The sequence below is a fragment of the Candoia aspera genome, chromosome 1, assembly GCF_035149785.1.
Source record: "Candoia aspera isolate rCanAsp1 chromosome 1, rCanAsp1.hap2, whole genome shotgun sequence".
Taxonomy (NCBI): domain Eukaryota; kingdom Metazoa; phylum Chordata; class Lepidosauria; order Squamata; family Boidae; genus Candoia; species Candoia aspera.
In genome coordinates this window covers 46700537-46727179 of record NC_086153.1, presented here as the reverse complement: position 1 = coordinate 46727179, position 26643 = coordinate 46700537, and the positions used below count along the sequence as shown (strand labels likewise).

Here is a 26643-nt window from a genome sequence, read left to right as displayed (position 1 = left end):
AAGTTAATAGATGGAAGCCGTAGTGCTACTGATCTTCCCTGATAGTTAACAGGACCAATTTCCACTGAGACTTCCACTATTCAATAAGGCAGGTGGTCTTCGCTAACAAATTTCCTTCGAATTTCTGTGCCGTTTCAATTCCATGGGCTCTTGTAGAGTGAGTCTTTTGCCACCAGGGAAACTGGTTGCTGAAATGGCAATTACCAGAAGAAGAACCATCTTGCCTAACTCCCACAAAATCTGTCAATAGAGACCACACCCAAAAGTATCTGGTACAAATGCTAGCACTCCTCTGGTTTTTCTTTCTGTTACTCAGATACCAGAAGATCTGAATACTCCCACTTACGACAACTGTCCATGAGGCCACCATAAAAAGTCCTACCTAGATCAGATTTAGTCAGTTGAGGAGTTCACAGTCACCTAAAGCTAATTACATCTACACAACAGGAGGTTCAATGGCAAACTGCAGAACATAGACTCTGTTCAGACCATCTTAGTCTCATGTGCAGAGTCAACTCAGCTACCCAGAATAGATTTATAAAATTGCTGGATGCATCTTCTGTGATTGAAGTAGGAAGAAAGGGATCCAGCCAGTGTGAGGTCTCAGTTCTGGGATGAGTTTTTCATGTTCAAGTGATAACCCATTTCTGTGGATTCTGATACGATTCTCAGTGCAAACCATCACTAAAATAACTGCTTGTCAATGTCTTTCTTAGGATCAGAGTTTGCCACAAAATATCTATCTGCATTGATAAACAATATATATTTCAGCAGCTACAGGGAGTCTAACACAGAACCACAATATATACATTGCTTAGTTTTTTAAAAAATAGATAGGATTCATGTGTTTTGAGTTTCTTGAAAAACCAATCTATTGGCATTGCTTTTAAGTGCTGTACTGATCCTATAGAAAGAACAATCACAGGACCAAGTGAGACCACACCTTTAGTTAGACCAAATATTTTCTAAGTTTTCAACTCTGTTCAACAAGCAGGCTGTTTTTAAGGGAAAGTTATACAAGAACATTTATGCAAAGATCAAACCAAGAGTTCATTTAGTCTGACAACTTTCCAGTCTTGGCTAGCCACTTAATTTATTTTGCCATTTTTTTATATAAATGGCTTTCGTGGTGGTCATATACAGGGTGTGATGCTACAAGTCTGGTCATGTGTTGTTTCTGTGTTCATAATATTTCTGTAGGTTTTTAATACTAAAATGTAGGAGCTTACCTGAATCACACACTTCATGACATGCATACAGACTAACATGTAAGTCAACTTAATAGGTGGTTGCAAAATGATATTCCTTGTGGGGTATAATAAATAATGCACTTATTTTTTTGTCTTCCAAAGGCTCTGTGATAAGCAGTTGATAGTGATGGCACTCAGATAATATTATTCAACCCCCCCCCCCAAAGTGTGCATGTTTATATTCATTTTCTATTTAGTTCCTGCAGGCACAGTGTGTGGCTCAAAATATATTTGAATTGCAATGATACTCCAGTTAGCATTGCGAAATTTTCCTTCCATTCTTTATTTTTTTTTAATTGGCCTCAGTATTGTGAGAATTTGTATTGACACTGAGCGAAAGCCACTCTGCTTCATGGTTTATTCAGAAATGTTAAGGCAAACTACTGTACTTAGCAGCCTGTGACTGCAAGAAACCAAGAGGGAAAAATGACCTGTTCAGAGAAATAGATATTATGCATCCTGCACTCTGCAGGGTTTCTGTTCAATTCTCTATAGGCTAATTTGCTTGCTTTCAGAGGAACCAAGAACTTGGAGTGTAATTAATCTCTTTCTGGATTTTATCTGCCATATTCATTGAGGTATCTGTATGGCAAATGTTAGGAAAGGTGCTTGCAATGTGGGCAGTGTCTTCACACTGTTGATGCATCACCATATTTAATAGTACTTAAACAATCACATTCCCCTCAAGTTCTGTGCTGCCTCCTCATAGCAAGGAGGGTAGGCGTTCCTGGGAGGGATGAGTTAAGAATTCTAGGAGTGTACCCCAAGAGTGTATACTCCTAGCAGGTCACTCAGTGTGTGAATGTTATACTAGCTGCCCAGCTAAAGCAAGCAGGCACCTGGATCAAGCAGCAGTAATACAGGAAGTTGCTGGGGGTGGATGATCACTTGGGTGACAACAGCAAAGGCATCATTACGTATTACGTGGGAAAAGGCAGACGGTAAACAACTCCTGTACTTTAACAAGAAAACCACACATATAAACAAGATAAAGTGATCGATGATATAGTGCTGGATGATGGGCCTCTCGGTCTGATGGCACTCAAAAGAGGCTACTGAGGAAAAGCTGAGGATCTTTCAGAGTACTAATGTTTTTTATGATGTGGCTAGATTATATAGACATATATAATATCTATGTAAGATGCCTTCTGGGTATCTGGTTTTGATATTGCCATGTAGGAAAAGAAAATCCAAAGCTGCAAAGACGGATTTATAGTGGGAACGTGGAAGACTTATTTATTTATTTACTTGCTTACTTACTATGCCGCCTTTATTATTTTTATAAATAACTCAAGGCGAAGATACCTAATACTCCTTCCTCCTCCTCTTTTCCCCACAACAACAACCCTGTGAGGTGGGTTGGGCTGAGAGAGAGTGACTGGCCCAAGGTCATCCAGTTGGCTTCCATGCCTAAGGAGGGACTAGAACTCACAGTTTCCTGGTTTCTAGCCCATTGCCTTAACCACTAGACCAAACTGGCTCTACTCTCATACTGTTTACTACTTAGGACATGAAAAACAAAGAAGAAATTTTGTTGCTTTTGTATCAGGAAAAATGTAGCAAAGATAATACTTAGGTACAGTGCATTCAATGACCAAATAATATCAATTAGATTTTGCAGACAAAATTTATGTCATATTTCATATGATTATCCACCACTGATGCAGAAGAAGAGGAGGTTGATTAGTTCTATGGTTAAGTTCAATCTGAAATCAACATGCAAGCAAGATGTGCTGCTTGTGGTTGGAGACTAGAATGCCAAAGTTGGAAATGGTAAGAAGGAAAACATAGTTGGACTGTATGTCCTAGGAAACAGAAATGATGCAGGAGAATGTCTTACCATTTTTTTCTACCAATCCAGTGATTTCTTCATTGCTAACACAGTCTTCAAATACCAAAATGATGCCTATGTCTCCAGAGTACAAAGAAATCAAACTGATTATATCACAAATTGTTCATGTGCAAGTTCCAAATCAAGCTAAAGTGGAACAATAAAGCCAACCCATTTCCATATTATGTTATTGAATATATACCCGGCATTTTCAAGGAGAATATGAGTTGCTTTGAAGTCCTGAACCATTGGGCACTGCCAGGAACAGAGGCTTTCAGAAAATCAGTAGTAGTTCCAATATTGATAAAATTGGGAGGGACTGGCATATGGGAAAGCATCCATCCATCCATCCATCCATCCATCCATCCATCCATCCATCCATCCATCACATTTCTACCCTGCTGCAAACCAGAAACTCTCAGTGCCTTAAATAAAGTATAAAACAAATAAAAAATTAATAGAAGTATAAACAATAAAACAACCTCACCCAAAAACTACAAATAGTAAGAATAGAAAATGCAGATGCTCTAACAAGATCAACAGAAGGATCAACTCCGTCAGCTTAGTCTTTTAGTTTTTAAAATCTCCATAACAGTTTTAGCTGCATCAAGATCCGTGTGAGGAGGGAAAAGCTTTGCATGTGTTTCCCTGATTTGTGCTACTTCAATTATGCATACCCTTTCCTGTTTGTGGATATTAAAAATAAAAAAAAAAATGTGAATAAGCATATGAGTCTCCACAACATACTATCCAGTATCATTTGTGGTTCTTTCAACCCTAGAGGTTACCTATCCCTAGTTTAAAGTATTCAATTCAGTAAAATATAAGAACATGAGGTGCATAAAAGGAGCACATCAAGTTGCACTGAAAAGCTAGATGAGACTCCTTTTAGATGGCATTCTTTAGATTAGTCAACATAGCCAAAAAAGTTCTTCCCTTTATTATCACCGGCCAGGTATACTCAGGACAGTGCCCCAGTCGATGGTTTTAACCATGAGGCAATCTTATTATATGAAGAGAGACATCACAAACTACATAGAAAATAGTTCATGTGAAACAGCTTCTCGGATTTTTGAAATGTCATTACAGCAAATTTTCACAAGCATTGGAATTTCATTGGTTATGAGAGTTTATTCAAGCAACCAACCTGAAACCAGGCTAGTTGTGTGGTACTAGGAGTGTGGTAGCACATTTTCAGACTAACACATTTTATTAAAAGTCATAAGCTATTGTGAGCTATAGCTTACTTCATTAGTTGCCTTCTAAGATGCCTGATGGAGTTAGGTGTACTTCTCAAAAGCTTATGTGTTTCAATAAAATTTGTTAGTCTGAAAAGGTGCTATCAGATTCTCTGCTTTAAGGGACGTTTGGAAACCTTCCTTTCACCCAGTACTCGCTTAGTACAACTTAAGTCCATTGTATGTGGGCAGGAGAAATAGTTGCAAAGATTAAAACTTGAATTCAGTATAAATAAGGCTTGTGTGTTGTCCTGGGCAGCTCTTTTTTAACAGCTTCTACAGGTCTTCAAATAAATTTACTAATCAGAAATTTGGGTCACTTAATTCCTTATACCAAAACTTTTAGTTCTATTGTCTGCCAAGAGAAGCCTGACCCTAATTTTGTAAAATGATACCTGAATCCCAAAGGAGCAGAAACTAAGTAAAATTTGCTGCTTGCTTATCTATATGTTGTTTTGATTAGAAATCACAGTGTCTTGAGGCAGATGGTTCTATAAATCTTTTTCAGCATTATGTAAGACCATGAAACCTGAGCAATAATGATACAGATGATTAATTATCTCTCAACTAGAACAAAAGGAGTCATGTTAAAGGAGATTAATATATCTATTCTGAACTATAAGTGATTTTGTAGCTGTCACTAAGGCATTAAACCAGTTTTATTAACAAGCTTTATCCTCCCAGATACATCAGGCTGGATCTATATGGTACACTACTGGTACTTCTAGTAGTGAAGTCTCTGAAAATAACTATACTCATGTTATGACAGAATATGCATGAAAATACCAGTTTGAGGAATGAGACTAAGTTTATAGCCCCACTTCTGTGTCTGAAAGGAAAGTTGTCAAAACTCAGTTCCTCAAACTGTTGAGGAATTCACCTGGCTTTACCTTCACTTAGTGTTCAAACTGAAGTTTAGCTATATGTTGGATTTCTGTAGCTGTGCAAAAAGTGCTGTGCAGTTCTTAGGCAACTTAATAAAATTTGTGTTTGAGAGCAGATGTGTTTAAATGTATGTATGCTAAGTAAAGATGCATTAAAATACTATTTAAAAACAATGGTTTATATGGATTTTTAAAAAATACAGAGTAGTGTACAAATAAGGCAGTATTTTAATAAACACAAAAGTAGCATGACTTGGAAATATAATTATCCATTATTCAAAGTCAGGGAAAACTGAATTTTGAAGAAAGTTGCACAGGAAGTTGGAGATAGACCACTAAGGAGCTTACAAAAGTGGCGTATTGACATAACAATGAAGCAAAGGATGAACTCTATAAAAGCATGGAGTTGAAAAAAAAGAGAACAGATTAAAAAAAATTCACAAAGACTCTTAGAACAAGACTATATGTTCCTGTCCCATACACAGCGCCACCTATTTATTTATTTATTTATTTATTTATTAAATGTCTGATCCATCCAATAACTGAAGGTCTCTTAAGACGGATTTTTTGAAGAAGTGTTTTTTTAAGAAAATAACCGTAAAATTTATCATCATTTATTTTTAAAATATAATGTCTGTTTTCTTGTATTTTTATTTTATTTTCTTAAATGTTGCCCAATTGCATTTTAATCTGGTTTGGGCCAGACTCTGGAGTGTTGTGGGTCACATGCGGCCCGCGTGTTTGACACCTCTGATCTTCAGTACCTCACTTCAGTTGGTAGGGGCTTCTTAAGGAGGGTTTCAAAGAGCCTGGACAGGTATGTAATAGAGGAGGAAGTAGGTTTTTTTATATATATAAGAATTTTATTAAGTTTCAAGCAAAGATAAAAGCTACAGAAAAAAAACTACAAAGAAAAAAAGAAAAAACAAGTGTAGAAACACAAGAGAAATTTTTTTAAAATTGCAAAAAGACATGACTTCCAACTTTTAATAGCAAGGATATACAATAGTTTTCCATAATCAATCCCTTACTCTATATTAAACCAAAATCACATTAGTTCCATCAGTCATTGTATTGGTGCATTATAAACATCACTAAATACAGTTGTTCCCTCCCCGTATATTAAAGGGGAGGGGAAAAGGGGGGAGGGAATATATATATGCCTCCTAATCAACTCCCTATATATATATATATATATATGCCTCCTAATCAACTCCATATATATATATATGCCTCCTAATCAACTCCCTGCCCCAAAGATAACATTTCTTTCCTACTGCTATTCTATACATTCCTGTCTACTGTAATAAAGATCAAACTAAAAAACAAATTGTCTGCCATTGTACTTGATAATACAACAATTTTAATAATCTTAATCATATTAAACCCCAAACCAGACATTTATTATTTTTTATTACACCTTAATAATCTTAATCCAAATCGTTAAAGATAAATGAAGTCAGCCAAACCCTAAGAACAATCCAGATAAATATTCTTAAATCCTTATCCCACCTGAAAATGAACCAGAGCATTTACATATCCCCACAATGCGCAGAGAGCTTTTTTCTTAAAAAAATCAAAGAGCCCAACTGCCCCCCTCAAAAACTCTGACTTCTCTTCAGGAGATCTCCCATACATAATAACCCCTTCTTTTCCATGGCGTTCCATCAGATCAGTTTCACTTACGGCTTGCCACTCAATCTCTCCCTTTTAATTTCTTCAACTCGACTATCCGATCTTCATCCAGCATTTCAACAAAAGTCAAAAAGACATTTCTGTTGCTTTTAAATTCCTCAATTTCATCCACGACATCCCCAACCAGATGGCATATTTTAGACTTCATTATTTTCCACAATGTCCTGAATGCCTTGCATAAAAACTTGGTAGGAATCAGAAAGAATCTGTATAAAATGTCGTTAGAAGTCAGAGAAAGTCTGTTTAAAATCCTCCATGTCTCATGCAGTAGATTATGGCACCCCCTAGGAGCTTAACCAGCAAGAGTCAAAGATATGAAAGAATTCCGGAATATGTTTACTCAAGTGAAAGTGAGATATGCAGACAATTCCCCAGGGAAAGTAGAAACAGAATACTAAAAGTTCAAAACAGACGTTTCATCGTATAGAAAAATGCTAATATCTTCATATTTAGTAGAAAATAATAACATGAAGACAATTATTTACTCTCAATCCAGCTTAATATTTGGATGGAAAACAATGTCCAAAACTTAAAAATATTTTTTTAAAAAAATTGATCCCCAAAATAACAGCACCAATAGAACCCGCTTCTCCTTGCTGTAGAAAGCCTGTCTTAGGGTATGGATACTTAAAAGAAATAAAAATTGGGTGATTTAGAAATGGGGTGGCCGATCTTAGTGTCCCTTTAAGGCTACAGTGTGGCTTGGAAAATGGTGATGTCTCAGCCTCCCGGCTGCTCTTACCAGTCGAGTGTGAACAGTGTGTGCGATCTGGCTGCAAGCAGCCATCTGGAGGACAGATGGGGTGATTCCAGGTGTTTTCCTTTTTCTGGAAAAACACTCCTCAGCTTCAGGAAAAACCAGCCTGAGCCCAAAAAAACTGCCAACTTGTCAGTTCTGCCCATTGAGCCCATGGGCACAGCTGTTCAGTCTGCCATGTCCCCACTGGAAGTCTGAAAAGTTATCGAGGAGGAAGTGTTTTTGAGGTACTTTGACCCCAACCTGTTCAGAGTTTTAGAATCTGAACACAAAATCTTAAAATGGGCCCCAGAAATGAGTGGGCAACAAGTGCAATTGATGAAGCCCTACTGCAATATGATTATATTGGGCAGTTCAAGTTTGCCGGGGGGGGAGGGGTTGCAGCAAGTTTTGGGATTAACTGAAATTTCTGAATAATCTTCACAAGTAGCCCTACATATATGTAGTAATTCAGTTGCAAATTTAGCAGATAAGGTAGGCTGAGGTATCTTGGCCCAGAAACGATGCAACTAGTATATCAGTATAGTAAAGGTAAAGGTTTCCCTTGACGTTAAGTCCAGTCGTGTCCGACTCTAGGGGTCGGTGCTCATCTCCATTTCAAAGCCGAAGAGCCAGCGTTCGTCTGTAGACACTTCCGTGGTCATGTGGCCGGCATGACTAAACGGATTAAGCTGATAAAAAGTGCCCCTGACCATCAAGGCTATGCGTGCCTTTAGTAATAATAATGGATCCTGTATTACTCCCTAACTGTCTCATTTTTGGAAGGGAGCGCAGTCCTTTTTTGGAACAGGCAGAATATGACCTGGACAGGTGGTCCCTTTTCTGTAGTAGTATCTAGATTAAGTTTTAATTAATTTAATTTAATTAATTCAACCTTATTGACTCAACCTCAAGCACTGCCTCATTAGATGAAAAGGAAAGATAAAGCTGGTTGTCATCTACATACTGTGCCCACTTTCTGGGATGAACTTTCCTACAGTTTCATGTAAAAGTTAAATAGCAATGGGAACAATGCTGTGTAGATAATAGTATAGGTAGTCCTTGTTTGTTTGTTTGTTTATCTATCTATCTATCTATCTATCTATCTATCTATCTATCTATCTATCTATCTATCTATCTATCTATCAGATTTTTATCACTGCCCATCTCCCCCAGACTGGGGACCCTGGGTGGTTCACAATAAGAACAATTTAAAATTCAATAAAATCATAAATACTACCAGTAATCAACAAATATAAAATGCAATAGAATCTAAGCCACGGTGGATCTAATTCAACCCATAAGGGGATAAAACCAGTCCCAGCAGAACTAGGGAACCAACCAGCCCCAAGAATGGCTCTTCCCTTCCCCACTCCAGGCAAGGCAGCAAAACCAGGTCTTCAGCTGTTTTCTGAAGTCTAGGAGGAGAGGAGGCTAACCTCACTTCCGGGGGAAGGATGTTTAGTGACTGCATTTGGGACCGGCAACAGGGTCTTTGTGCCTGGGCCCCCAAGTGTGGGAAGGGCCCCGTTTCATGGTTATGTTAACACCATGGCTTTTAGATCGCTCGGCTGTATATATATATATATATATTTTTATTTTTAAATTTTGTTATTTTTGTTTTATATTATGACTGTTTTTATTGTTGTTAGCTGCCCAGAGTCACTAGTTTGAGATGGGCGGCAATATAAATTGAATAAATAAAGTGAAGCGGTTCCTAAGTGAAAAATCATGTGACCATGACCGTGCTTATGATTTTACTTCCGCTTTCCTTTGCTTTGCAGTGTTGGAAGGATACGACTCCAAACAGCTGGGTGAGCCCAAATGGCAGGGAAGGTTTCCGGAACTCGACTCACGAGGAAGCTGGATAAAAGGGCAAATCTTATAGCTCTTTTTTCCCACTCCCCTGGTCTTTGGAAAACTCACCCCAGTGCTGGATAATTAGCAAGAAGAGAATTAACATTTGTATTTACATTTATTGGAAAGGAAGGGATTACAAGAGAGTAAGCAGACAGACAATGTAAAATACACATTGAAAGGAATGTGCTGGCACCGGCTGTTTGCCCAGCATGCTGGAAGCTGCCAGCCCTGAGCTGCTTAGGAGGCAAAGGAAAGCCTTTGGTGTGAAACTGATTAGGGTCTTGTCAGTTGCAGGTAGCAGCTGCAAGTGGGCCCAGAATAATAATCAATTAATTAAGGTCACAGAGATAAGCTTGTTAATTTGCAGTTAGATTTTTCAGGGAAAGCTGTGCTGGGAAGAAAAGCAGCTCAGGAAGAGATAGCTTGTTTAGGCAATCTCTCTGCTGTGTGAAGGGGGGGGAGAGAAAAAAATGGTCAGACACAGGACAACCCATACTAATGGAGTTAGTAATGGAGAACATGTGACTAAGACACTGCAAAGGACATAAATGTGGGCATTGGTTGCAAAATTACTTTTTCATCACTTTCATAATTGTGAATGGTCACTGTCCGAGGCAGTCGCTAAATGATGACTACCTGTATTAGAGGTCTCCGATCATTCCTGGGGGAAGAAAGTGGAAATGAAATACGAATGCGCACACACACATTTTTTGTGCCTTTGAGTCATTGTTGACTTCTGGCAACTGCTTGGACCAGTCCCTGCAGTTTTCTTGGCAATATTTTATACACACACACTTTGAGTGAAGGCTTGGAACCACCAAGCATGAAAAAATTGGAGTGTACCTGATGGACATAATCTTGCTAGGACTGTCAGTCAGTAGCAGCTTTTTTGAGTCTTGTAAGTTTATGCCTGCGTCATCAGAGTTGGTATGTGCTAGATACTGTGCCATCTCTTGGTCTCTTTTTCAATTAGCGTTAACTTTTCTGGACATCCAATGATTCTTGCTTTTGTATTATGTGTCCAAAAAAATTTAAACTGTAGCTTCATTATTTGGGCTTCCAGTGAGTAGACTATTAGATGAAGTCAGTCTTGCAATGCAGGGTATTCTCAACTATTTTCTCCAACATCACAGTTCAAAAGCATACCTTTTTCTTTGTTTAGACCTTCTGGTCCAGCTTGCATACAATTGCAAAGACCTGGCCTTGACAATGCATACCTTTGTTAGTGGTATGCTGTCTCCGCACTTAATATTTTGTCTAGATCCGTCAGGTTTTTTTTTTCAAGTAGCAGAGGTTTTTTTATTTATTTCATAGCTATAGTAATCATCCCAGTGAATTTTTGAGTCTAAGAAAATGATGTCTATTATTATTTCAGTTTCTTCTTTGCCTTTTTGTATTGTCTGTTGTCATAACCTTAGGGGTTTTTTAATATTGAGCAGCAGACCAACGTAAGCTGTACCTTCTCTCATCTTCAACATGAGATTCTTTAAGTCCTCCTTGGTTCCAGCCATCAGAGTAGTATCATCAGCTTGCTTGATGATTTCCCAGGAATATTAGTTTGTATTTCTTCTAGCCCAGTGTTTTTGCATATAAATTAAATACTTGGAGAGTATATAATGTTGGCACACTCCTTTGTCAATTTTGAACCCTGTAATTGCTCCATATGTCATTTTAATTGCTTTTCCTGACCATCACACAAGTTCTTCCATAGGCAGATGGGGTTGCCCCAAACACCTATGTATTTAAGGGCTATCCATAATTTGTTATGGCCTCCATAGTCAAAAGCCATTGACTAATCAATGAAGTAGAAGGAGGCATCGTTTTGGTTCTCTCTTCCATTATCTTTTGGGTGTTTTCAGTTAGATTCTGCACTCTACTCATACTTCTACCTCTTCTGAATTCAGCTTGTATATCTGGCAGTTTTCGTTCAATGTATTGTTGAAGTTTGGATTATAAAACCTTGAGCATTATCTTAATAGCATCTGAGATAAGTACAATTGTTCAGTTATATGAGCATTCTTTAGCACTGCTTTTTCTGATACTGGAATATAAATTGACCTTTTCCAGTCCTGTGATCATTGTTGCATTTTTCATATTTGCTTAAAAGTACAGATAGCATTTTAAGGGGATGCGGTGGCGCTGAGGGTTAAACTGCTGCGCTGCTGAGCTTGCCGATCGGAAGGTCGGCGGTTCGAATCCACGCAACGGGGTGAGCTCCCGTTGCTAGTCCCAGCTCCTGCCAACCTAGCAGTTTGAAAACATGCAAATGTGAGTAGATTAATAGGTACCGCTTTGGCGGGAAGGTAACGGCGTTCCGTGTCGTCATGCCGGCCACATGACCACGGACGGGTCTACGGACAACGCCGGCTCTAATGGCTTAGAAACGGAGATGAGCACCGCCCCCTAGAGTCGGACACGACTGGACTTTACGTCAAGGGAAACCTTTACCTTTACCTTTACAGATAGCATTTAAATCATTGTTAAGTTGTTAAAAAGTTTTGGTGGTGTTTATATTGCTTAATTAGATATTACTCTTTGTCTCTTGTCTCTTTCTTCTCTCAAATATAGCACTTGGTTGGACAAATTTTCCTTTTGTCTTCGTTGCTTTTTTTCTTTTTTAATTATGTCATACTTTTAGTCTAGACTAACCCAAACCCTAACCCTAAAGGCATATTTACCAGAGGACCATGTATATTAAAGAATTACAAGAATACTCTTGCAAATATGAGTGAGGGAGAGAATAAGAAAGAGAAGTTCTAGATCATGAAATCTTAACGCCAGAACCTAATCTTATATATTCCTGTGCAGAAATTGGATCTGAAAATAGATTTTAGACCTAAGCTAGTGATACTAGAAATTGCAAGCACATTAAAGTTACTTACTGGCCTAATGTCAGCTCCTTTACCTGGGAAGAAAGCACAAACATAGCACTTAGCTTTATAGATTGAGTTAAGTGCTTGGCTTAATTAGCCACTCACTTATTGATAGAATACCAAACAGTGCACACTCAGAGCTCATGGATTTTCGAAAAATAATATTTTAGCCACTGTTTTATTATTTAAGTTTGATAACAGAACAACTCCATTAATATATACAACCATAGAATCTATTTAAAGCATTTGAATAACAAGCATTTTTTGTCGCAAGTAAATTGCAGTGTTGATTTACTTCATGGCTTATTAAGAAATCAGAACAATTATTGATATCCAGGATTTTGATGTGTAGTACTCATTAAAATTAGCCATTTATGTAGGTAGCAGTTTGTAGATAAAGAGAATTCTCCATTTGTTAGCCAAGTTGAGAAATAAAAACTGAATATAGTATGTGGGATTTGGCATCCTGTAGCATGAATTATTAGAATGTTAACATTAATGAAACGTTACATTAGAAGTATTATATAAGTGATTAAAAGTGTTAATTTTCCTGGTTTTCTTTCTTCCATAATCTCCTTTCTTAGAAAATAAATCAAAAGGTCTTCAGTGGGTGATAGATACAACTATTGCATATCCCAAAGCTAATCCCATAGACATTCAGACGTGGATTCTTGGCTACAGACGGCCAACAATTACTCATGTACATTACAGGTATGAAATGCACTTTCTGTCTTCTGTTAAAATGAACAGGCCTGGTTTTGAAATTTCCTAATGGGACATCTCAGAATATATAGTTGGTTAGAAATCTAAGCAGCTTTACATTTAGTGTTTTCCTTTTTGGACATGCAATTTTCCATTTGGAAATGCTGGGAAATATGCTTTAAATGCTGGTTGCTGTAAGTATGTAGCTACTCAGTTAGAGCTTAAGGAATTCCAAACCAGCAAACTTGAAGGGGAAGCCTCTGCATACATAAACCTATATATGATTAGGCAGTTGGCATATGAACTATAAAACAAATTTAAAACATCTCTGATAAGCTCACAAACACAAAAGTTCATAACAGTTAAATAAGTACAAAACAAAAATAAAACAAAAGGAGGCCCCAAACAGGTTAAAACCCTGTCTGGAACAGCTCTTTCTTCGACATCTTGAATGTACTCAGGGACAGCAGCATTCTGATCTCTACAAGGAGACTTTTCCAGAGGTTTCTTACTACCCCAGAAAGCAGCACTTCCTTGTTTCAGCTCCCGTTGTTTCCTGACTGTGGGGCACTAGAAGTAGTTTTTTCCTGTTAGATCATCTGTTAATTTTGTTAATATTTCTTTTGTAATGCTTGTTTTCGTAGACTTTTGTAAATAGGAAATAAAATTAGAGCTAGAAAGTTTTTAGAGATTATTGATTCTGAGGTTCAGGTTCTTGTTATCAGCATTTATATATTTATTACATATTTATTGCTGTCAACATTTAATTGCTGCATCTCTTTTCCAGAATCCAGGGAAGAAAGAGATATTTAATACAAGATTTAAATGATAGTTTAATGTTTACAAAATGTAGAGGTCTCTGAAATAATAAAACGCAGCTCTTAGTGAAATATAGGCCAGGTGTTGGTGTTTGAACTGGAAGCCAGAATTAATGTCTAGTTTTCTTAAACTGAAATTGAAACATAACTATTATTTGATAATTCAACTGCCCCAACAATTGGTGATTTTTAAAAAAATGTTTCTATTGGAAAATACTAATGAATATTACAGATTGTTGTTACGAAAATAAGCTGTGTAAATACTGGAATATGTACTATATCTTGATAGAGTTCAAAGCAAAAATGAAGTTCATCTTAGATAATTAAAATATTTCATATATCTAATTCACTTTTCTGTTTTTCTTTAAAATGCAGAATTTTTCCAATTAAGGAAGTGCCCATTGATCCTGAAGCCCTCACTGTTTGGTTATATCAACGGTTCATTGAAAAGGAGGGTCTCTTGTCACACTTTTACAAGACAGGTAGATATTTTTAATATTCAACACTCATTTCTCATGGATTAGTCAAAGATCAAAGTTCTTAACACGCTGCACTAAGCAGCTCATCAATATAAGAAATGTCTGTGTAACACCAATGACTCTTAATCCATTTAGAAGCTTTCATGATACACAACTCCTATATTATATTCTCATTTCACTGGTCCATCAAGCAATGGATGTACTTATTATCCTTTCTTGAGATAATATATATTTGTGAAATCGACATTAAAGATTATGTAGAACAAATTTGTTAGTCTTTAAGGTCCATTAGACTTTTTGTTGAAAATGCCAAATCAGAAGACAAAGAAAGAAATCTATATTATGTAAGTAGAAACTTTTATTTATTTCATAGCTTGTAGATTTGTCTAAGAAAGTTCAAGTGGGTAGAAAAATAACAGTTGTTGATAGTAGTTCTGTGGTTCTCCTGCTGCCATGAACTTTGACATTTTGTTAGGAAACAATGACACCTTATATTGAGTTATTGAACAATCTCACTATTCGAGTAAATGTATATAATACATTAAACTTACATTAAAATATTAGTTCACCATGCTGTGGCATTGTAGAAATGATGTTATCCTTGCTTCTTTAATTTTAGAAAAATTGAAAGAGGATATTTGAAACTATACATATCCAGATTCCTTCAGATTAGATTTGTTGCAGTGTCTTGCTTTATGAGCAAAACTGTATCTTGAGAAGCAAAACTATTGAAGTTCTTCTGATTCTTTCGTATGTGTGGATTGGAAATACATTGTATGATAGGCCTTCTGCCAAGATGAAACCCTATCTCAAGATCAAGGAATTCAGTTCTGATGTTAATCATAATTGAAGCTAAACCCAAATGCTTATCCAAACAGAAATTAAACTAAGATACATTCATTTCCATTGCTTGACTAGGACTTGAAAACCAATTCAGAATGATGGTAAAACAAGAAACCTAATTAGCCTTAGTTGGAGCAAACATTAAGATAAACAATATTTGCTCCAGGCAGGAAAATGTTTGCAGGTAGGGAAACACAACTGCCTCCTAATGTATTGATCATCATAAAAGAGAGCCAGGGTTATATCTGGCGTGCCCTGAGTTCTTGTTAATTCCATGATTGGGAAAAATTCCAGAAAGATAGCTTGAATTTGTCACAGGGTGTTTCTTCTTCTCTTTCAGGAATGTTCCCTCCTTTGCATGGACAGACAGAAGTTGTTTCCCGGGAGATGACCCTTAGCAATTTGTGGCTAATTCTTGTGCAGTTATTTGCATTTTTGTCGGGTGGTATGTGGTACTGCATTCTTCAGTATTTTTATGAATGCCTATTTTAAAAGGTGAATGAATGGGACACAAGGACACAATGAGGAACTTGGTACTTCACAGAATGCATCATGTTATGTGTTCAAATATGAATATGCCAGTAGAAAGGAACATACTGGATGGACTTTCTCTCCTTTTGGGGGAGGATTTTAAACTCCACTAGAAGAAAGGCTCAACAATATAATGACCGAATGATGATATATTTTAAGAACTGTCCGTATTTTTAAAAGGTGTGACCCCAGGACACCTATGTCAGCAAATTCAGCATTTGAACAGGAGATACAGTTATACACCATCAGAGGTGAATATCTGTAGCAGAGAATGCTTTTATCACAGGTAGTATTCAGCACTGTAGTTAAAACTCCGAATCTTCAGCAACTCTTTCTTAAGTAGTCTGTACTGCAAGTCTTGTGGTAGAGATCCTTCATCTGCACAACTCAAATTGTATTGTAATTAATTATGCTGAATCTGTTTAACATATTCCACAGTCCTGGCTATGGTATTGTGACGTTCCCATGATACCTGTTTAGTAGGGTTTTTTTTCGTTTTTCTTTTTAAAAAAATTCTGTTGAACACAATCTCAGTGAAATCTTTTACTGTAACCCAAGAAAAGGAAAAGTACACTGCAAAAAGCATTGCAGTGTCATGAAGTGTTGAAAAAATTGTGCATACCTCATAGACCAATCTATTCTTACCATGTTTTCTGTTGCTTGAACCTCTTGTGAATATCCTCTTGAAAGGGTGCTTCAGAAATGGAATGTCATTAACCTGTTTCCTATTGTTATTATAGAATGCATTTTGTGTATGTACCTTCTCTCGCGCGCGTGCTCTCCTTCCTTCCTTCCTTCCTTCCTTCCTTCCTTCCTTCCTTCCTCTTCCACAAAAGTCACTTTTAAAAAGTGATGAGAAGGAGCATAGCTAGAAAGAAATGTAGATGCTGTTCCTAACAGCTTGTATTTTGAGGGCTATTAGCAGTTCAGAGAGGTCTGGATTTTCAGCATTGAAGTACATGAGTTGCCACAGACTTGGCAGAATCATATTTTTTTGTAATTTTTAATCTTCAGAGAGGCCTTTATTTTTGTCTGACAAGCACCGGGAATGCATGTGAGACAGTTTCTGTACATATATGCCAAGCACCTAGATGCTTTGCTTATAGGAAAAATAAGAGGAATTTCGCTTAATCACCAAACAGAATACCTAGTCATTGAGCAAAACAATAGGAAGATAATCTGCTTTATAATCCAGAGCTGTTGTAAAATTCTCTGAACTGTAAAGGGCATTACTCAATCTGTCATCTTGCTGAAATATGTCACTCATAGAAAGGGAGTTTAACTAAAGAGGCAGTTTGGCACTAAAACAGGGTTCCAGGTGATCATATTACAGTTTTATAATAACTTTGAAGGAAATGATTCTGTGTTATTATCACTCTTTGAATGCTTGGCCTTGACTATATGACTGCATCGTTATATACAAAACCATTCCTAGAGACCAGTTTCTAGTTTACACGTTCAGGCCTGTACACTAATTACCAAATGTTGTCTTTTATGGACTGTAACTTTTTTTCTAAGAGCAAAGCCAAGCCAACAACAGTTGTCTGCGCTGAGTTTGAGATATATATTCTCTTGTTTTTGTTTTGTTTTTGTTTTCCCAAATTACATGAGAACCAGCTTTGGTGAGTAGTATATAAAATAAAGATATAAAACCACATTATACCTATTTCTTTCGTTTTGAATGGTGAAGAAGCATAACAAGAAAAGCAGATTTTCTGTGTTATCTGTATAAATGTCATAAAATACAAATAACACATTTTAAACTACAGAATACATTTCAGTATGTATTTATGGCAACTTCTATAGTTCATTCTAGGATAAAGTATATTTTCAACATCATCATAGTTACACTGCAAAAGGCCGTTAGTATGATATTCAACTGTGAGTATTAAAGGTTCATTTTAACTAGTATTTGACCCATGAGCAATTGATTACTAATACAAAAAAAAAGCCATTTAAATGAATTCTTATAAAATGTAGCATTTTGGGATAAGATTACTTTTTAATTCCACTTGTCTTTTTGAACTGGTGCTAAAGTGAACAGAGGGCTTCATTTTCCTCTAGCAGAAAGGTGCTACAGGTTTTCTTTCACAGTACGCATTAGATGGATGTGACTATAATCCAAAAGACATTTCTTGATGTGGATAGAAAATAATAGTTGTTTGGATGTACACTGCTAGGTGATATGTTCTGTTTTGGAAACATCAACTTCTAAAAATGATTTGGGTCTAAACAAAATAAGAAAATACTCAATTCACTGCTGTTTTTAAACTACTAACTATGAGCAGGAGTATAATTCTTGTCCATTGCAGATATTGTTTATAGGAAAATACTACAAATTCTGATGGGGTGCTTGTCAAAACAGAAATGGATATCACTGGGTGTAATCTAGCTTAACCACTATTTTAGCTTACTTTCTTTAATGTGATACAGTGACATTTATAAAGCACTGATGGCCCTTCAATCATGAATTATGCCTATGATTCTGATGAAATGGTATGAAGCTATGTCCCATTAATTTCGAGGAACACTTCCAAATGAGGCATTTGGGTATAAATTACATTGGACTTTTTTATTCTCCTATTTGCAGTGGAAAATATGAAGAGAGATTACTGTGTCTTTTTTACAGCTGAATCAGGAGAAACTGAAGATAGTGGTTTCAGGAACTCCTAAATAAAAGCATTTTTCTACTCACAATATGTGATTGTCAAATTGTTTATTCTGCAATAACCCTTTGAGTTCAACAGGACCAAATGAACCAATCTAAGAATGCAAAAAGTGTGAAGGAGGAATGTATATATGGGTGTGTATGCCATGTTATTTTTAGTTGGTAACTATCAGCTCAAGCCTCTATTCAGTAAAGCATTTCATAGAAGTGGACAGTATCTCCTCACACCTGGTACATCTTGAAGGGTAATTAATACCCTTAATATCCACTGCATCATCTAATCACAAATGGAGAACATTGTGGCATCACCTGTATTAACTCAGATGAACAACTCCTAGTTATGTTCTTGGAGCTCCTAATGCAAATCACAGTATATGCTTCACATGGGCATACATTAAAATAGGTAAAAATACCTACCCTAACAGTACCATGTTGGAAAGTATATTACTAATTTTGTAAAATTGTTATGTGTGCCTTTTCCTTCTAAATACATACATTGTATTCTGAACTCTGCTCATGCCCCAAGCTGATTTCTTTAAAGCAATACTGCAAAATTCACATGTGAATGTGTCTTGATTTATTTGGGATCATTATGCTAAACCAATACAAGTAATTCAGACGTTTTGTCTGGAAAGGCTGTCAAAAAGATGAAAAGTACTGGAATTAACGAGTGCAAAGTTTCAGGGAAGAAAACTTAAGCTAAATGATAGGACATATCTCCTAGACAATTTGTTTTAGAAGATGGTGGGCTTTGTCATACTGGTAATTAAGCATATTCTGAACAACTATATCTCTAAATCTCTTCATTGAACAAGCTTAAGCATGGCAATTTCCAATTCTGCCTCTATGATCCTAAAAAAAGTTTGGATTTTTTTCCAGCAGCTTCACTATGGAAATTACAAAATTATATTGGCCTTTGGGCACTAAACAACAGTCTTATTTGGAGATTAAAGTGAAACTTGCAGCTTTGCAAGGTCTCTATAAATCCAGTTGGAGAAGCCTTAGTCCTTTGTTTTATAGCTTATCTAAATTTTGTACCTATCAAGTGCCAAACACAGAATTTTTAGATACTTTCTTTATATGTTACTATTACTAAGGTCTCTCCTTAGTTGCATGGCCATTCTTGATACTTTCACACATAACCAAACATGCTTTTTCCTCCACAAAATATGTGACATCATCAGATTAGGTACTTTTGATTCGATGTGAAGAAAATGCTAGTATTTTAATTGTTCAGTATTGTAATTGTTAACAGGATTGTTAGACAACTGCATACAAACTCAGGTTTTTAGCCTTGATTTGATCAAGCAGAAAAAAGCCAGAGTCAGTGTAACAGATGAGCAAAGAATTCAAGTCTTGTTTGCCCTGTTTACCTGTTTTGTTCTCTGTCCTTTTAAAAACTCCTCTTCCACCTTAGTGGCTTGGGCAGAGTACAAAAACAACAGGAATAATCCAGGAAGCTACAGGCAAAACAAGCATCACCATTAGAATGTTATTTTAAACCACAATTTCAGTCAGAAACCCAGGATTACACTGTTGTTTATGCAATTTTATTGTCTTAAACTGGTTTATTTAGTGCCATTAATACATTAAACTAAGCCAAAAGCAAACCACACAATGACTTAGTGCTATATGGACATATCACAGGGATTATCAAAATTGTGTGACTTACTTGGCTTACCATTAAAAAACAAGTCACCTGCTCTTCCTGAAAATGTGTGTTGAAATTATATGCCTATAAATTGTTAGTTAACTTCAGATCACAGGAATAGCACAGTGTTTTTTCTAGGCCAAAAGGATGAGTTTGTCAATAATAATGCTGACTCCATAGAAAGCAATACAATGTATATATTTCAGAACTATTTGTGCTTGGTGTTTCAGGTGATCTTTGTGAATTTTCAGGGTCAAAATACTGTGTTACCTCCTTTCATGCAGCTACAAACTAAAATGCCTTCAGTGATACTGAGTGGGACTGTGATGCATTGATTTAATTTGTGTGAAGTTACATTATGATTCTTGACTGAAAACTAAGATGTCTTTTTTCTGTGTCATCTGAATACTAAAAATGAATTGTTTGGAAAATCCAAAACCCACATTGGAACCCTTAAATTCATTTCCAGATAATTTGCCCATTTCTGTATAACTTGGCAGTCAAAGGCATATGCAAAACATCTGTGTTTATCAATGTAGCGATTAGTCCCGTGAACTAGTATGTGTCTATCTTAATTCCTTAGAGGCCACAATTTTGATGCACTGAGATGGAGCACAAAATTGTAATTTGGTTAAAACATGGTACGAATTTCTGTATTAATATTATACACTGACACAGGCTAAGCAAGAAGCTGTGACTTACTTTACAACCAGTTAATTGAAGCTTAAATTACCTTTTCCCAGGCAAGCAGGGGAAAAGGGAAGGATGGAAGAAGACCCAGACATGAGCCGCAGTAGAGGGAGCATCGCTTAGTATAGCGTCTGAATGCAACCAATGTTTTCAATGTTTAGAAAAAATATCTATTTCCCAGTGGGTTGGATGATCCACTAACACATGCCCTCATCTTTGAACTAAAGCAGAATAACCAGCTTCAGAAAAATAGTTTTCATTGATGACTAGTTACAGATAGCTATCTAGCATGATAAAGCAACAGTACAATCACAGTAGAACAATAACTACAGAGCTGGGCAGTTATATAATGGGAAGGAACAGTATTTGCCATTAAAGTGTCCTCTGAAACAGCATGATCTTAAATTACTCTGATTTTAATCTGCAAGGCAGCTGGGCAAAATTTCCTCAGAAGTCATATCCATAACCTGGCATGGATTCAGTGTTGTCATAAACTGCATATCTAAAGGCAAGTGACTAAGAAGCTCAGCTTCCAGAGTCTATTCAAGTGAGCTGGCACTGGTGTCTGCAAGGTGTGATTAAAAAAAATTGCAATAACATGTTGAGGGTGATTTCCCAGAAGCAATGGAGAGGTCTTGCATTCGTATCTCTCCAAGAATATGTATTAAATGGAAGGAAAAGGTGTTCTTCCCAGCCTGAAACAAAGTAATAGGGTTGTGCATTACTTTGGATCTGAGGCCAAAAGGTGCTTAGGGACGTGTGAATGTAGCCCTCATTTGCAACCTGATAAAGCACGTGTACCTTTTCCCCCACAGCTGCTTTAGAGAGTTACAGAGACGTAGTACAGTACTACGTTTTTGCACCTGTGCCCTCTGAAGTCCCTTTGTGGAATCAAAGCCCCGCCTTAAATCCTTGTGTTCCGACAGATCAAAACGTTTTCACCTCCTTTCCTCAGTTAGCACCAGCCAGAGACGGTAAGGACAGCCTCCTGTTTGATTGGTTAATATACATTCTTAATGGTTGGTAGATATTTTTTTTTTAAAGTTCAGGCTTAAACTCTGTGGAACAAAAGCATCTCCCATTTTGTCCTGGACTTGTGACAAATATCTGGAATACTGCAGGTCTTGTTCCAAGCTCAGAATACCAAAATGGCCTCCACATTTTACACACCCCTGTATTTAAATCTGCAGTTTTTGTCTGCCAATTGCTTGTCATGCATGATTCATCTAATCTCTTCAGGAAATTCTAATCAAGTAGTCCGAAAGTAGAGCTCTTTGAATTCTTTCTGATGTTTCTGGCAGCAGAACGATCCTCTAGTTTGAGATGCTTACATATTGAGTTTCTGAAATGATTCCTAGAAACCCCTGGCTGTTGGGCTTTTCCACAGTGGGAACTGGTTCTACTGTGGAGTCCTTGGTACTCTCTGAGTTTGGTTGTTTGCCTGACTAGGCAACATCTTCAGTTCTAGAAGGGAATGGGGTTTACTCTCCCTTCACTCCCCTCTAGCACTGAAGATGTTGCCTAGTTGGGCAACGAAACACCTGGAGGCAGGCAAACAACCTCAGAGAGCACCAAGGACTCCACAATTCAACCCTGAGCTACAGATATTCTCTTCAATTGGTACTGGTTCTACTCTTTGTTTACAAGGAAGATGCTGCCTTCTGTGGAAGGCATTGCTTAGGCATGCCATTTGCTACTTGAAATTTTTTATTTAGAAACAGACATACTGTATAATCAGTTTAGTCAAATACATTTGGCTCCATAATGATATACGATATGTGCACTACTGTTATATTAATTGATATAATTATATCTTATTAAATGCTAGATTAACTTTCTAATGGTAGGAACAAATTGTATAAGTAAGCATGACTTGAGCATGCCAGGACCACGTTCCTTAGTCTGGGAGAAAGGCTCATGTCCTAGGAGACCAAACATCACAAAGACAATTCAATGGCCTGCAGATACTTACACAGTTGTAATTGAAATTATTCAACCCCCATTGCAAATCAGGTTTGATTGTCAAAATGTACAGACTTTCAGCTGTAGACAACACCTATTTTGCATACTGTATGCGTGCTGTTGTGACAGATTCTATTCAGGGAGTTGAATAATTTTGAGACTGAAGAAGCCATTATAAGTTGCATTTTCAGTTGAATTTGGGGACACCACTTGAAGCATTCTGTCCTAACAGCCAGGAAACACGCTGAGACAAGGAACGGGTCTCTAATGTTTATTGCTAGTATGTAACAGGAATCCTAACAAACTGAAGAAGCGTGGGAAAACCCAGACATATAAACCCCAAAGGTTAAGGCGGTCCCGATCTGTGTCTCTTTGAATGGCTGACCAGTTCCTCAGTGCTACGCATGCGCTTTACAGTCTGGATGGGAGCCCCCTGCTCGCCATCCTTACTCATGACACATTCATTGTGTTGAGCTATTTCAATTGCTTTTGTTTAATTTGTTCATTGCAAACAGCTGAAAGTCTGTACATTTTGACAACCTGATTTGCAATGGGGGTTGAATAATTTCAATTACAACAGTACTTTCCCCGACAAGTATAAACAATGCATACCAAAGCACTCTTTGCCAGGTCTTCACGCTCGGAAAGGCTTTGTCAGAAAATCGTTATCGTGCCTCCCTTACCAAGCAACAATTGATATCATGGCCTAATGGTATTATCACACATGTTAAGTATACTAACACATGCACACTCATAGTAACCTTATACCAGGGCTCTTTGCCTCCTAAGGCTTAGGGTCCAACAACTCACCGTATTCAACAAGATGATGTTTGGACCCTCTCCAATTGTTTTGGTAAATTCTTTGAGTGTGTTTTCTATGAACAACTTCTTCACTGATTGACAGGACTGTAGTGAGAAGCAATTGGAAACTGAAAGTAATGCCCTTTGGCCTATCTGGTCTTGCAAACGTCTCTTTGACTATAACACAGGCTGTTTTCTTATGAGCCACACAAATTGTGAAGGTTGATCAAACAAGAGCCAGTTTGGTTTAGTAGTTAAGGCAACAGGCTAGAAACCAGGAGACAGAGAGTTCTAGTCCCGCCTTAGGCACGAAAGCTGGGTAGGTGATCTTGGGCCAGTCACTCTCTCTTAGCCCAGCTCACCTCACAGAGTGGTTATTGTGGGAAAAATAGGAGGAGGAAGGAATATTTGGTATGTTCGCCACTTTGAGTTATTTATAAAATAAATAAATAAATAAATAAAGGTAGGATAGAAAACAAAAATACTAAAGTAGGAGGCTGTTTTCCATGTCCATAAAAAGATAATTGAATTCTGGGAGTTAAAAGTCCACACATCTTGAAGTCGTCAAGGTTAAGAAACACTGGTCTACCCTGAAGGCCTCAACGAAGCTACTTCCTTCAGATGCAGTGGAGAATGCCTTGATGTCACCAGTGCTGGGAGTAAAATTCAGCTACCCAACCAATTCACTTCCATAAATGAAAGGATGAGGAGACCAGTTTCTTCTTTGCCTCAAGCAGCATGTCTGAATTTGAATCTGCCGAGGGCTACTTCCATTCAGTTATGAAACCCAAAGCAATTTCCCAGCCCCCACCCCCACCCCATTTATCATATGTAAACCAGCCTGGAGCCTTAAAGATTGAGAGCAGGATATAAATGCTTTAAATAAATGAAGAAAAACAGGTTCCCAAAGGACTGAAATAACATGAAAACAGAACCATCAATTTCAGCACACTAAATCTAAAAACTAAATCTTTGTATTCTAAATAGAACTACAGTAATTGTGGATTTTCCTGACTGTATGCAATAAAAGCAAAGGATTGTTACCTTGTCGTGGTGCTGGAGCTTGAGCACCTCAATGATGCCATGAGCTAAACCGTGAAGGGCCACCCAAGACGGGAAGGTCATGACAGAGAGGTCAGACTAAATGCGATCCCTGGGGAAGGTAATGGCAACCCACCCCAGTATTCTTGCCGTGAAAACTAAATGGATCAGTACAACCAGAGATATGTCAGTATACCATCGGAAGATGAGACCCCCAGGTCGGAAGATGGTCAAAATGCTACTGGGGAGGAACAGAGGATGAGCTCAACTAGCCCCAGACGTGATGACGCAGCTAGCTCAAAGCCGAAAGGACGGCTAGCGGCCGACGGTGCTGGTGGTGAACGGCGAATCCGATGTTCTAAGGATCAACACACCATTGGAACCTGGAATGTAAGATCTATGAGCCAGGGCAAATTGGATGTGGTTATTGGTGAGATGTCAAGATTCAAGATAGACATTCTGGGCGTCGGTGAACTGAAATGGACTGGAATGGGCCACTTCAAATGACCACCAGATCTACTATTGTGGACAAGAGAACCACAGAAGAAATGGAGTAGCCTTCATAATTAATAGTAAAGTGGCTAAAGCAGTACTTGGATACAACCCAAAAAACGACAGAATGATCTCAATTCGAATTCAGGGCAAGCCATCTAACATCACAGTGATCCAAATATACGCCCCAACCACAAATGCTGAAGAAGCTGAAGTAGAGCAGTTCTATGAGGATCTGCAGCACCTACTGGACAACACGCCTAAAAGAGATGTTATTTTCATCACAGGAGACTGGAATGCTAAGGTGGGCAGTCAAATGACACCTCGAATTACAGGTAAGTATGGCCTGGGAGAACAAAATGAAGCAGGACATAGGCTGATAGAATTTTGCCAAGACAATTCACTCTGCATAACAAACACTCTCTTCCAACAACCTAAGAGATGGCTTTATACATGGACTTCACCAGATGGACAACACCGAAATCAGATTGATTACATCCTTTGCAGTCAAAGGTGGCGGACATCTGTACAGTCGGTAAAAACAAGGCCTGGAGCTGACTGTAGTTCAGATCACGAACTTCTTCTTGCACAATTTAGGATCAGACTCAAGAGATTAGGGAAGACCCACAGATCAGCTAGATATGAGCTCACTAATATTCCTAAGGAATATGCAGTGGAGGTGAAGAATAGATTTAAGGGACTGGACTTAGTAGGTAGGGTCCCGGAAGAACTCTGGACAGAAGTTGGCAGCATTGTTCAGGAGGCGGCAACAAAATACATCCCAAAGAAAGAGAAAACCAAGAAGGCAAAATGGCTGTCTGCTGAGACACTAGAAGTAGCCCAAGAAAGAAGGAAAGCAAAAGGCAACAGTGATAGGGGGAGATATGCCCAATTAAATGCAAAATTCCAGAGGTTAGGCAGAAGAGATAAGGAATTATTTTTAAACAAGCAATGCGCGGAAGTGGAAGAAGACAATAGAATAGGAAGGACAAGAGACCTCTTCCAGAAAATTAGAAACATTGGAGGTAAATTCCAGGCAAAAATGGGTATGATCAAAAACAAAGATGGCAAGGACCTAACAGAAGAAGAAGAGATCAAGAAAAGGTGGCAAGAATATACAGAAGACCTGTATAGGAAGGATAACAATATCGGGGATAGCTTTGACGGTGTGGTCATTGAGCTAGAGCCAGACATCCTGAAGAGTGAGGTTGAGTGGGCCTTAAGAAGCATTGCTAATAACAAGGCAGCAGGAGACAACGGCATCCCAGCTGAACTGTTCAAAATCTTGCAAGATGATGCTGTCAAGGTAATGCATGCTATATGCCAGCAAATTTGGAAAACACAAGAATGGCCATCAGATTGGAAAAAATCAACTTATATCCCCATACCAAAAAAGGGGAACACTAAAGAATGTTCAAACTATCGAACAGTGGCACTCATTTCACATGCCAGTAAGGTAATGCTCAAGATCCTGCAAGGTAGACTTCAGCAATTCATGGAGCGAGAATTGCCAGATGTACAAGCTGGGTTTAGAAAAGGCAGAGGAACTAGAGACCAAATTGCCAATATCCGCTGGATAATGGAAAAAGCCAGGGAGT

At 37.7% G+C, this 26643-nt stretch overlaps 1 protein-coding gene across 4 annotated transcripts in view; it reads left to right on the top strand.

Annotated features, from left to right (window-relative positions):
• LPGAT1 (lysophosphatidylglycerol acyltransferase 1) overlaps positions 1 to 17400 on the top strand; it is a 46561-nt gene extending 29161 nt beyond the window's left edge. For all 4 annotated transcript variants that reach the window (XM_063303203.1, XM_063303185.1, XM_063303210.1 and 1 more), the window contains 3 exons: positions 12952 to 13078; positions 14263 to 14369; positions 15550 to 17400. In XM_063303203.1, the coding sequence (XP_063159273.1) occupies positions 12952 to 13078; positions 14263 to 14369; positions 15550 to 15701 (386 nt within the window). In that variant the 3' untranslated portion in view covers positions 15702 to 17400. The remainder of the gene's footprint in view (positions 1 to 12951; positions 13079 to 14262; positions 14370 to 15549) is intronic.
• Positions 17401 to 26643: the final 9243 nt, after the last annotated feature.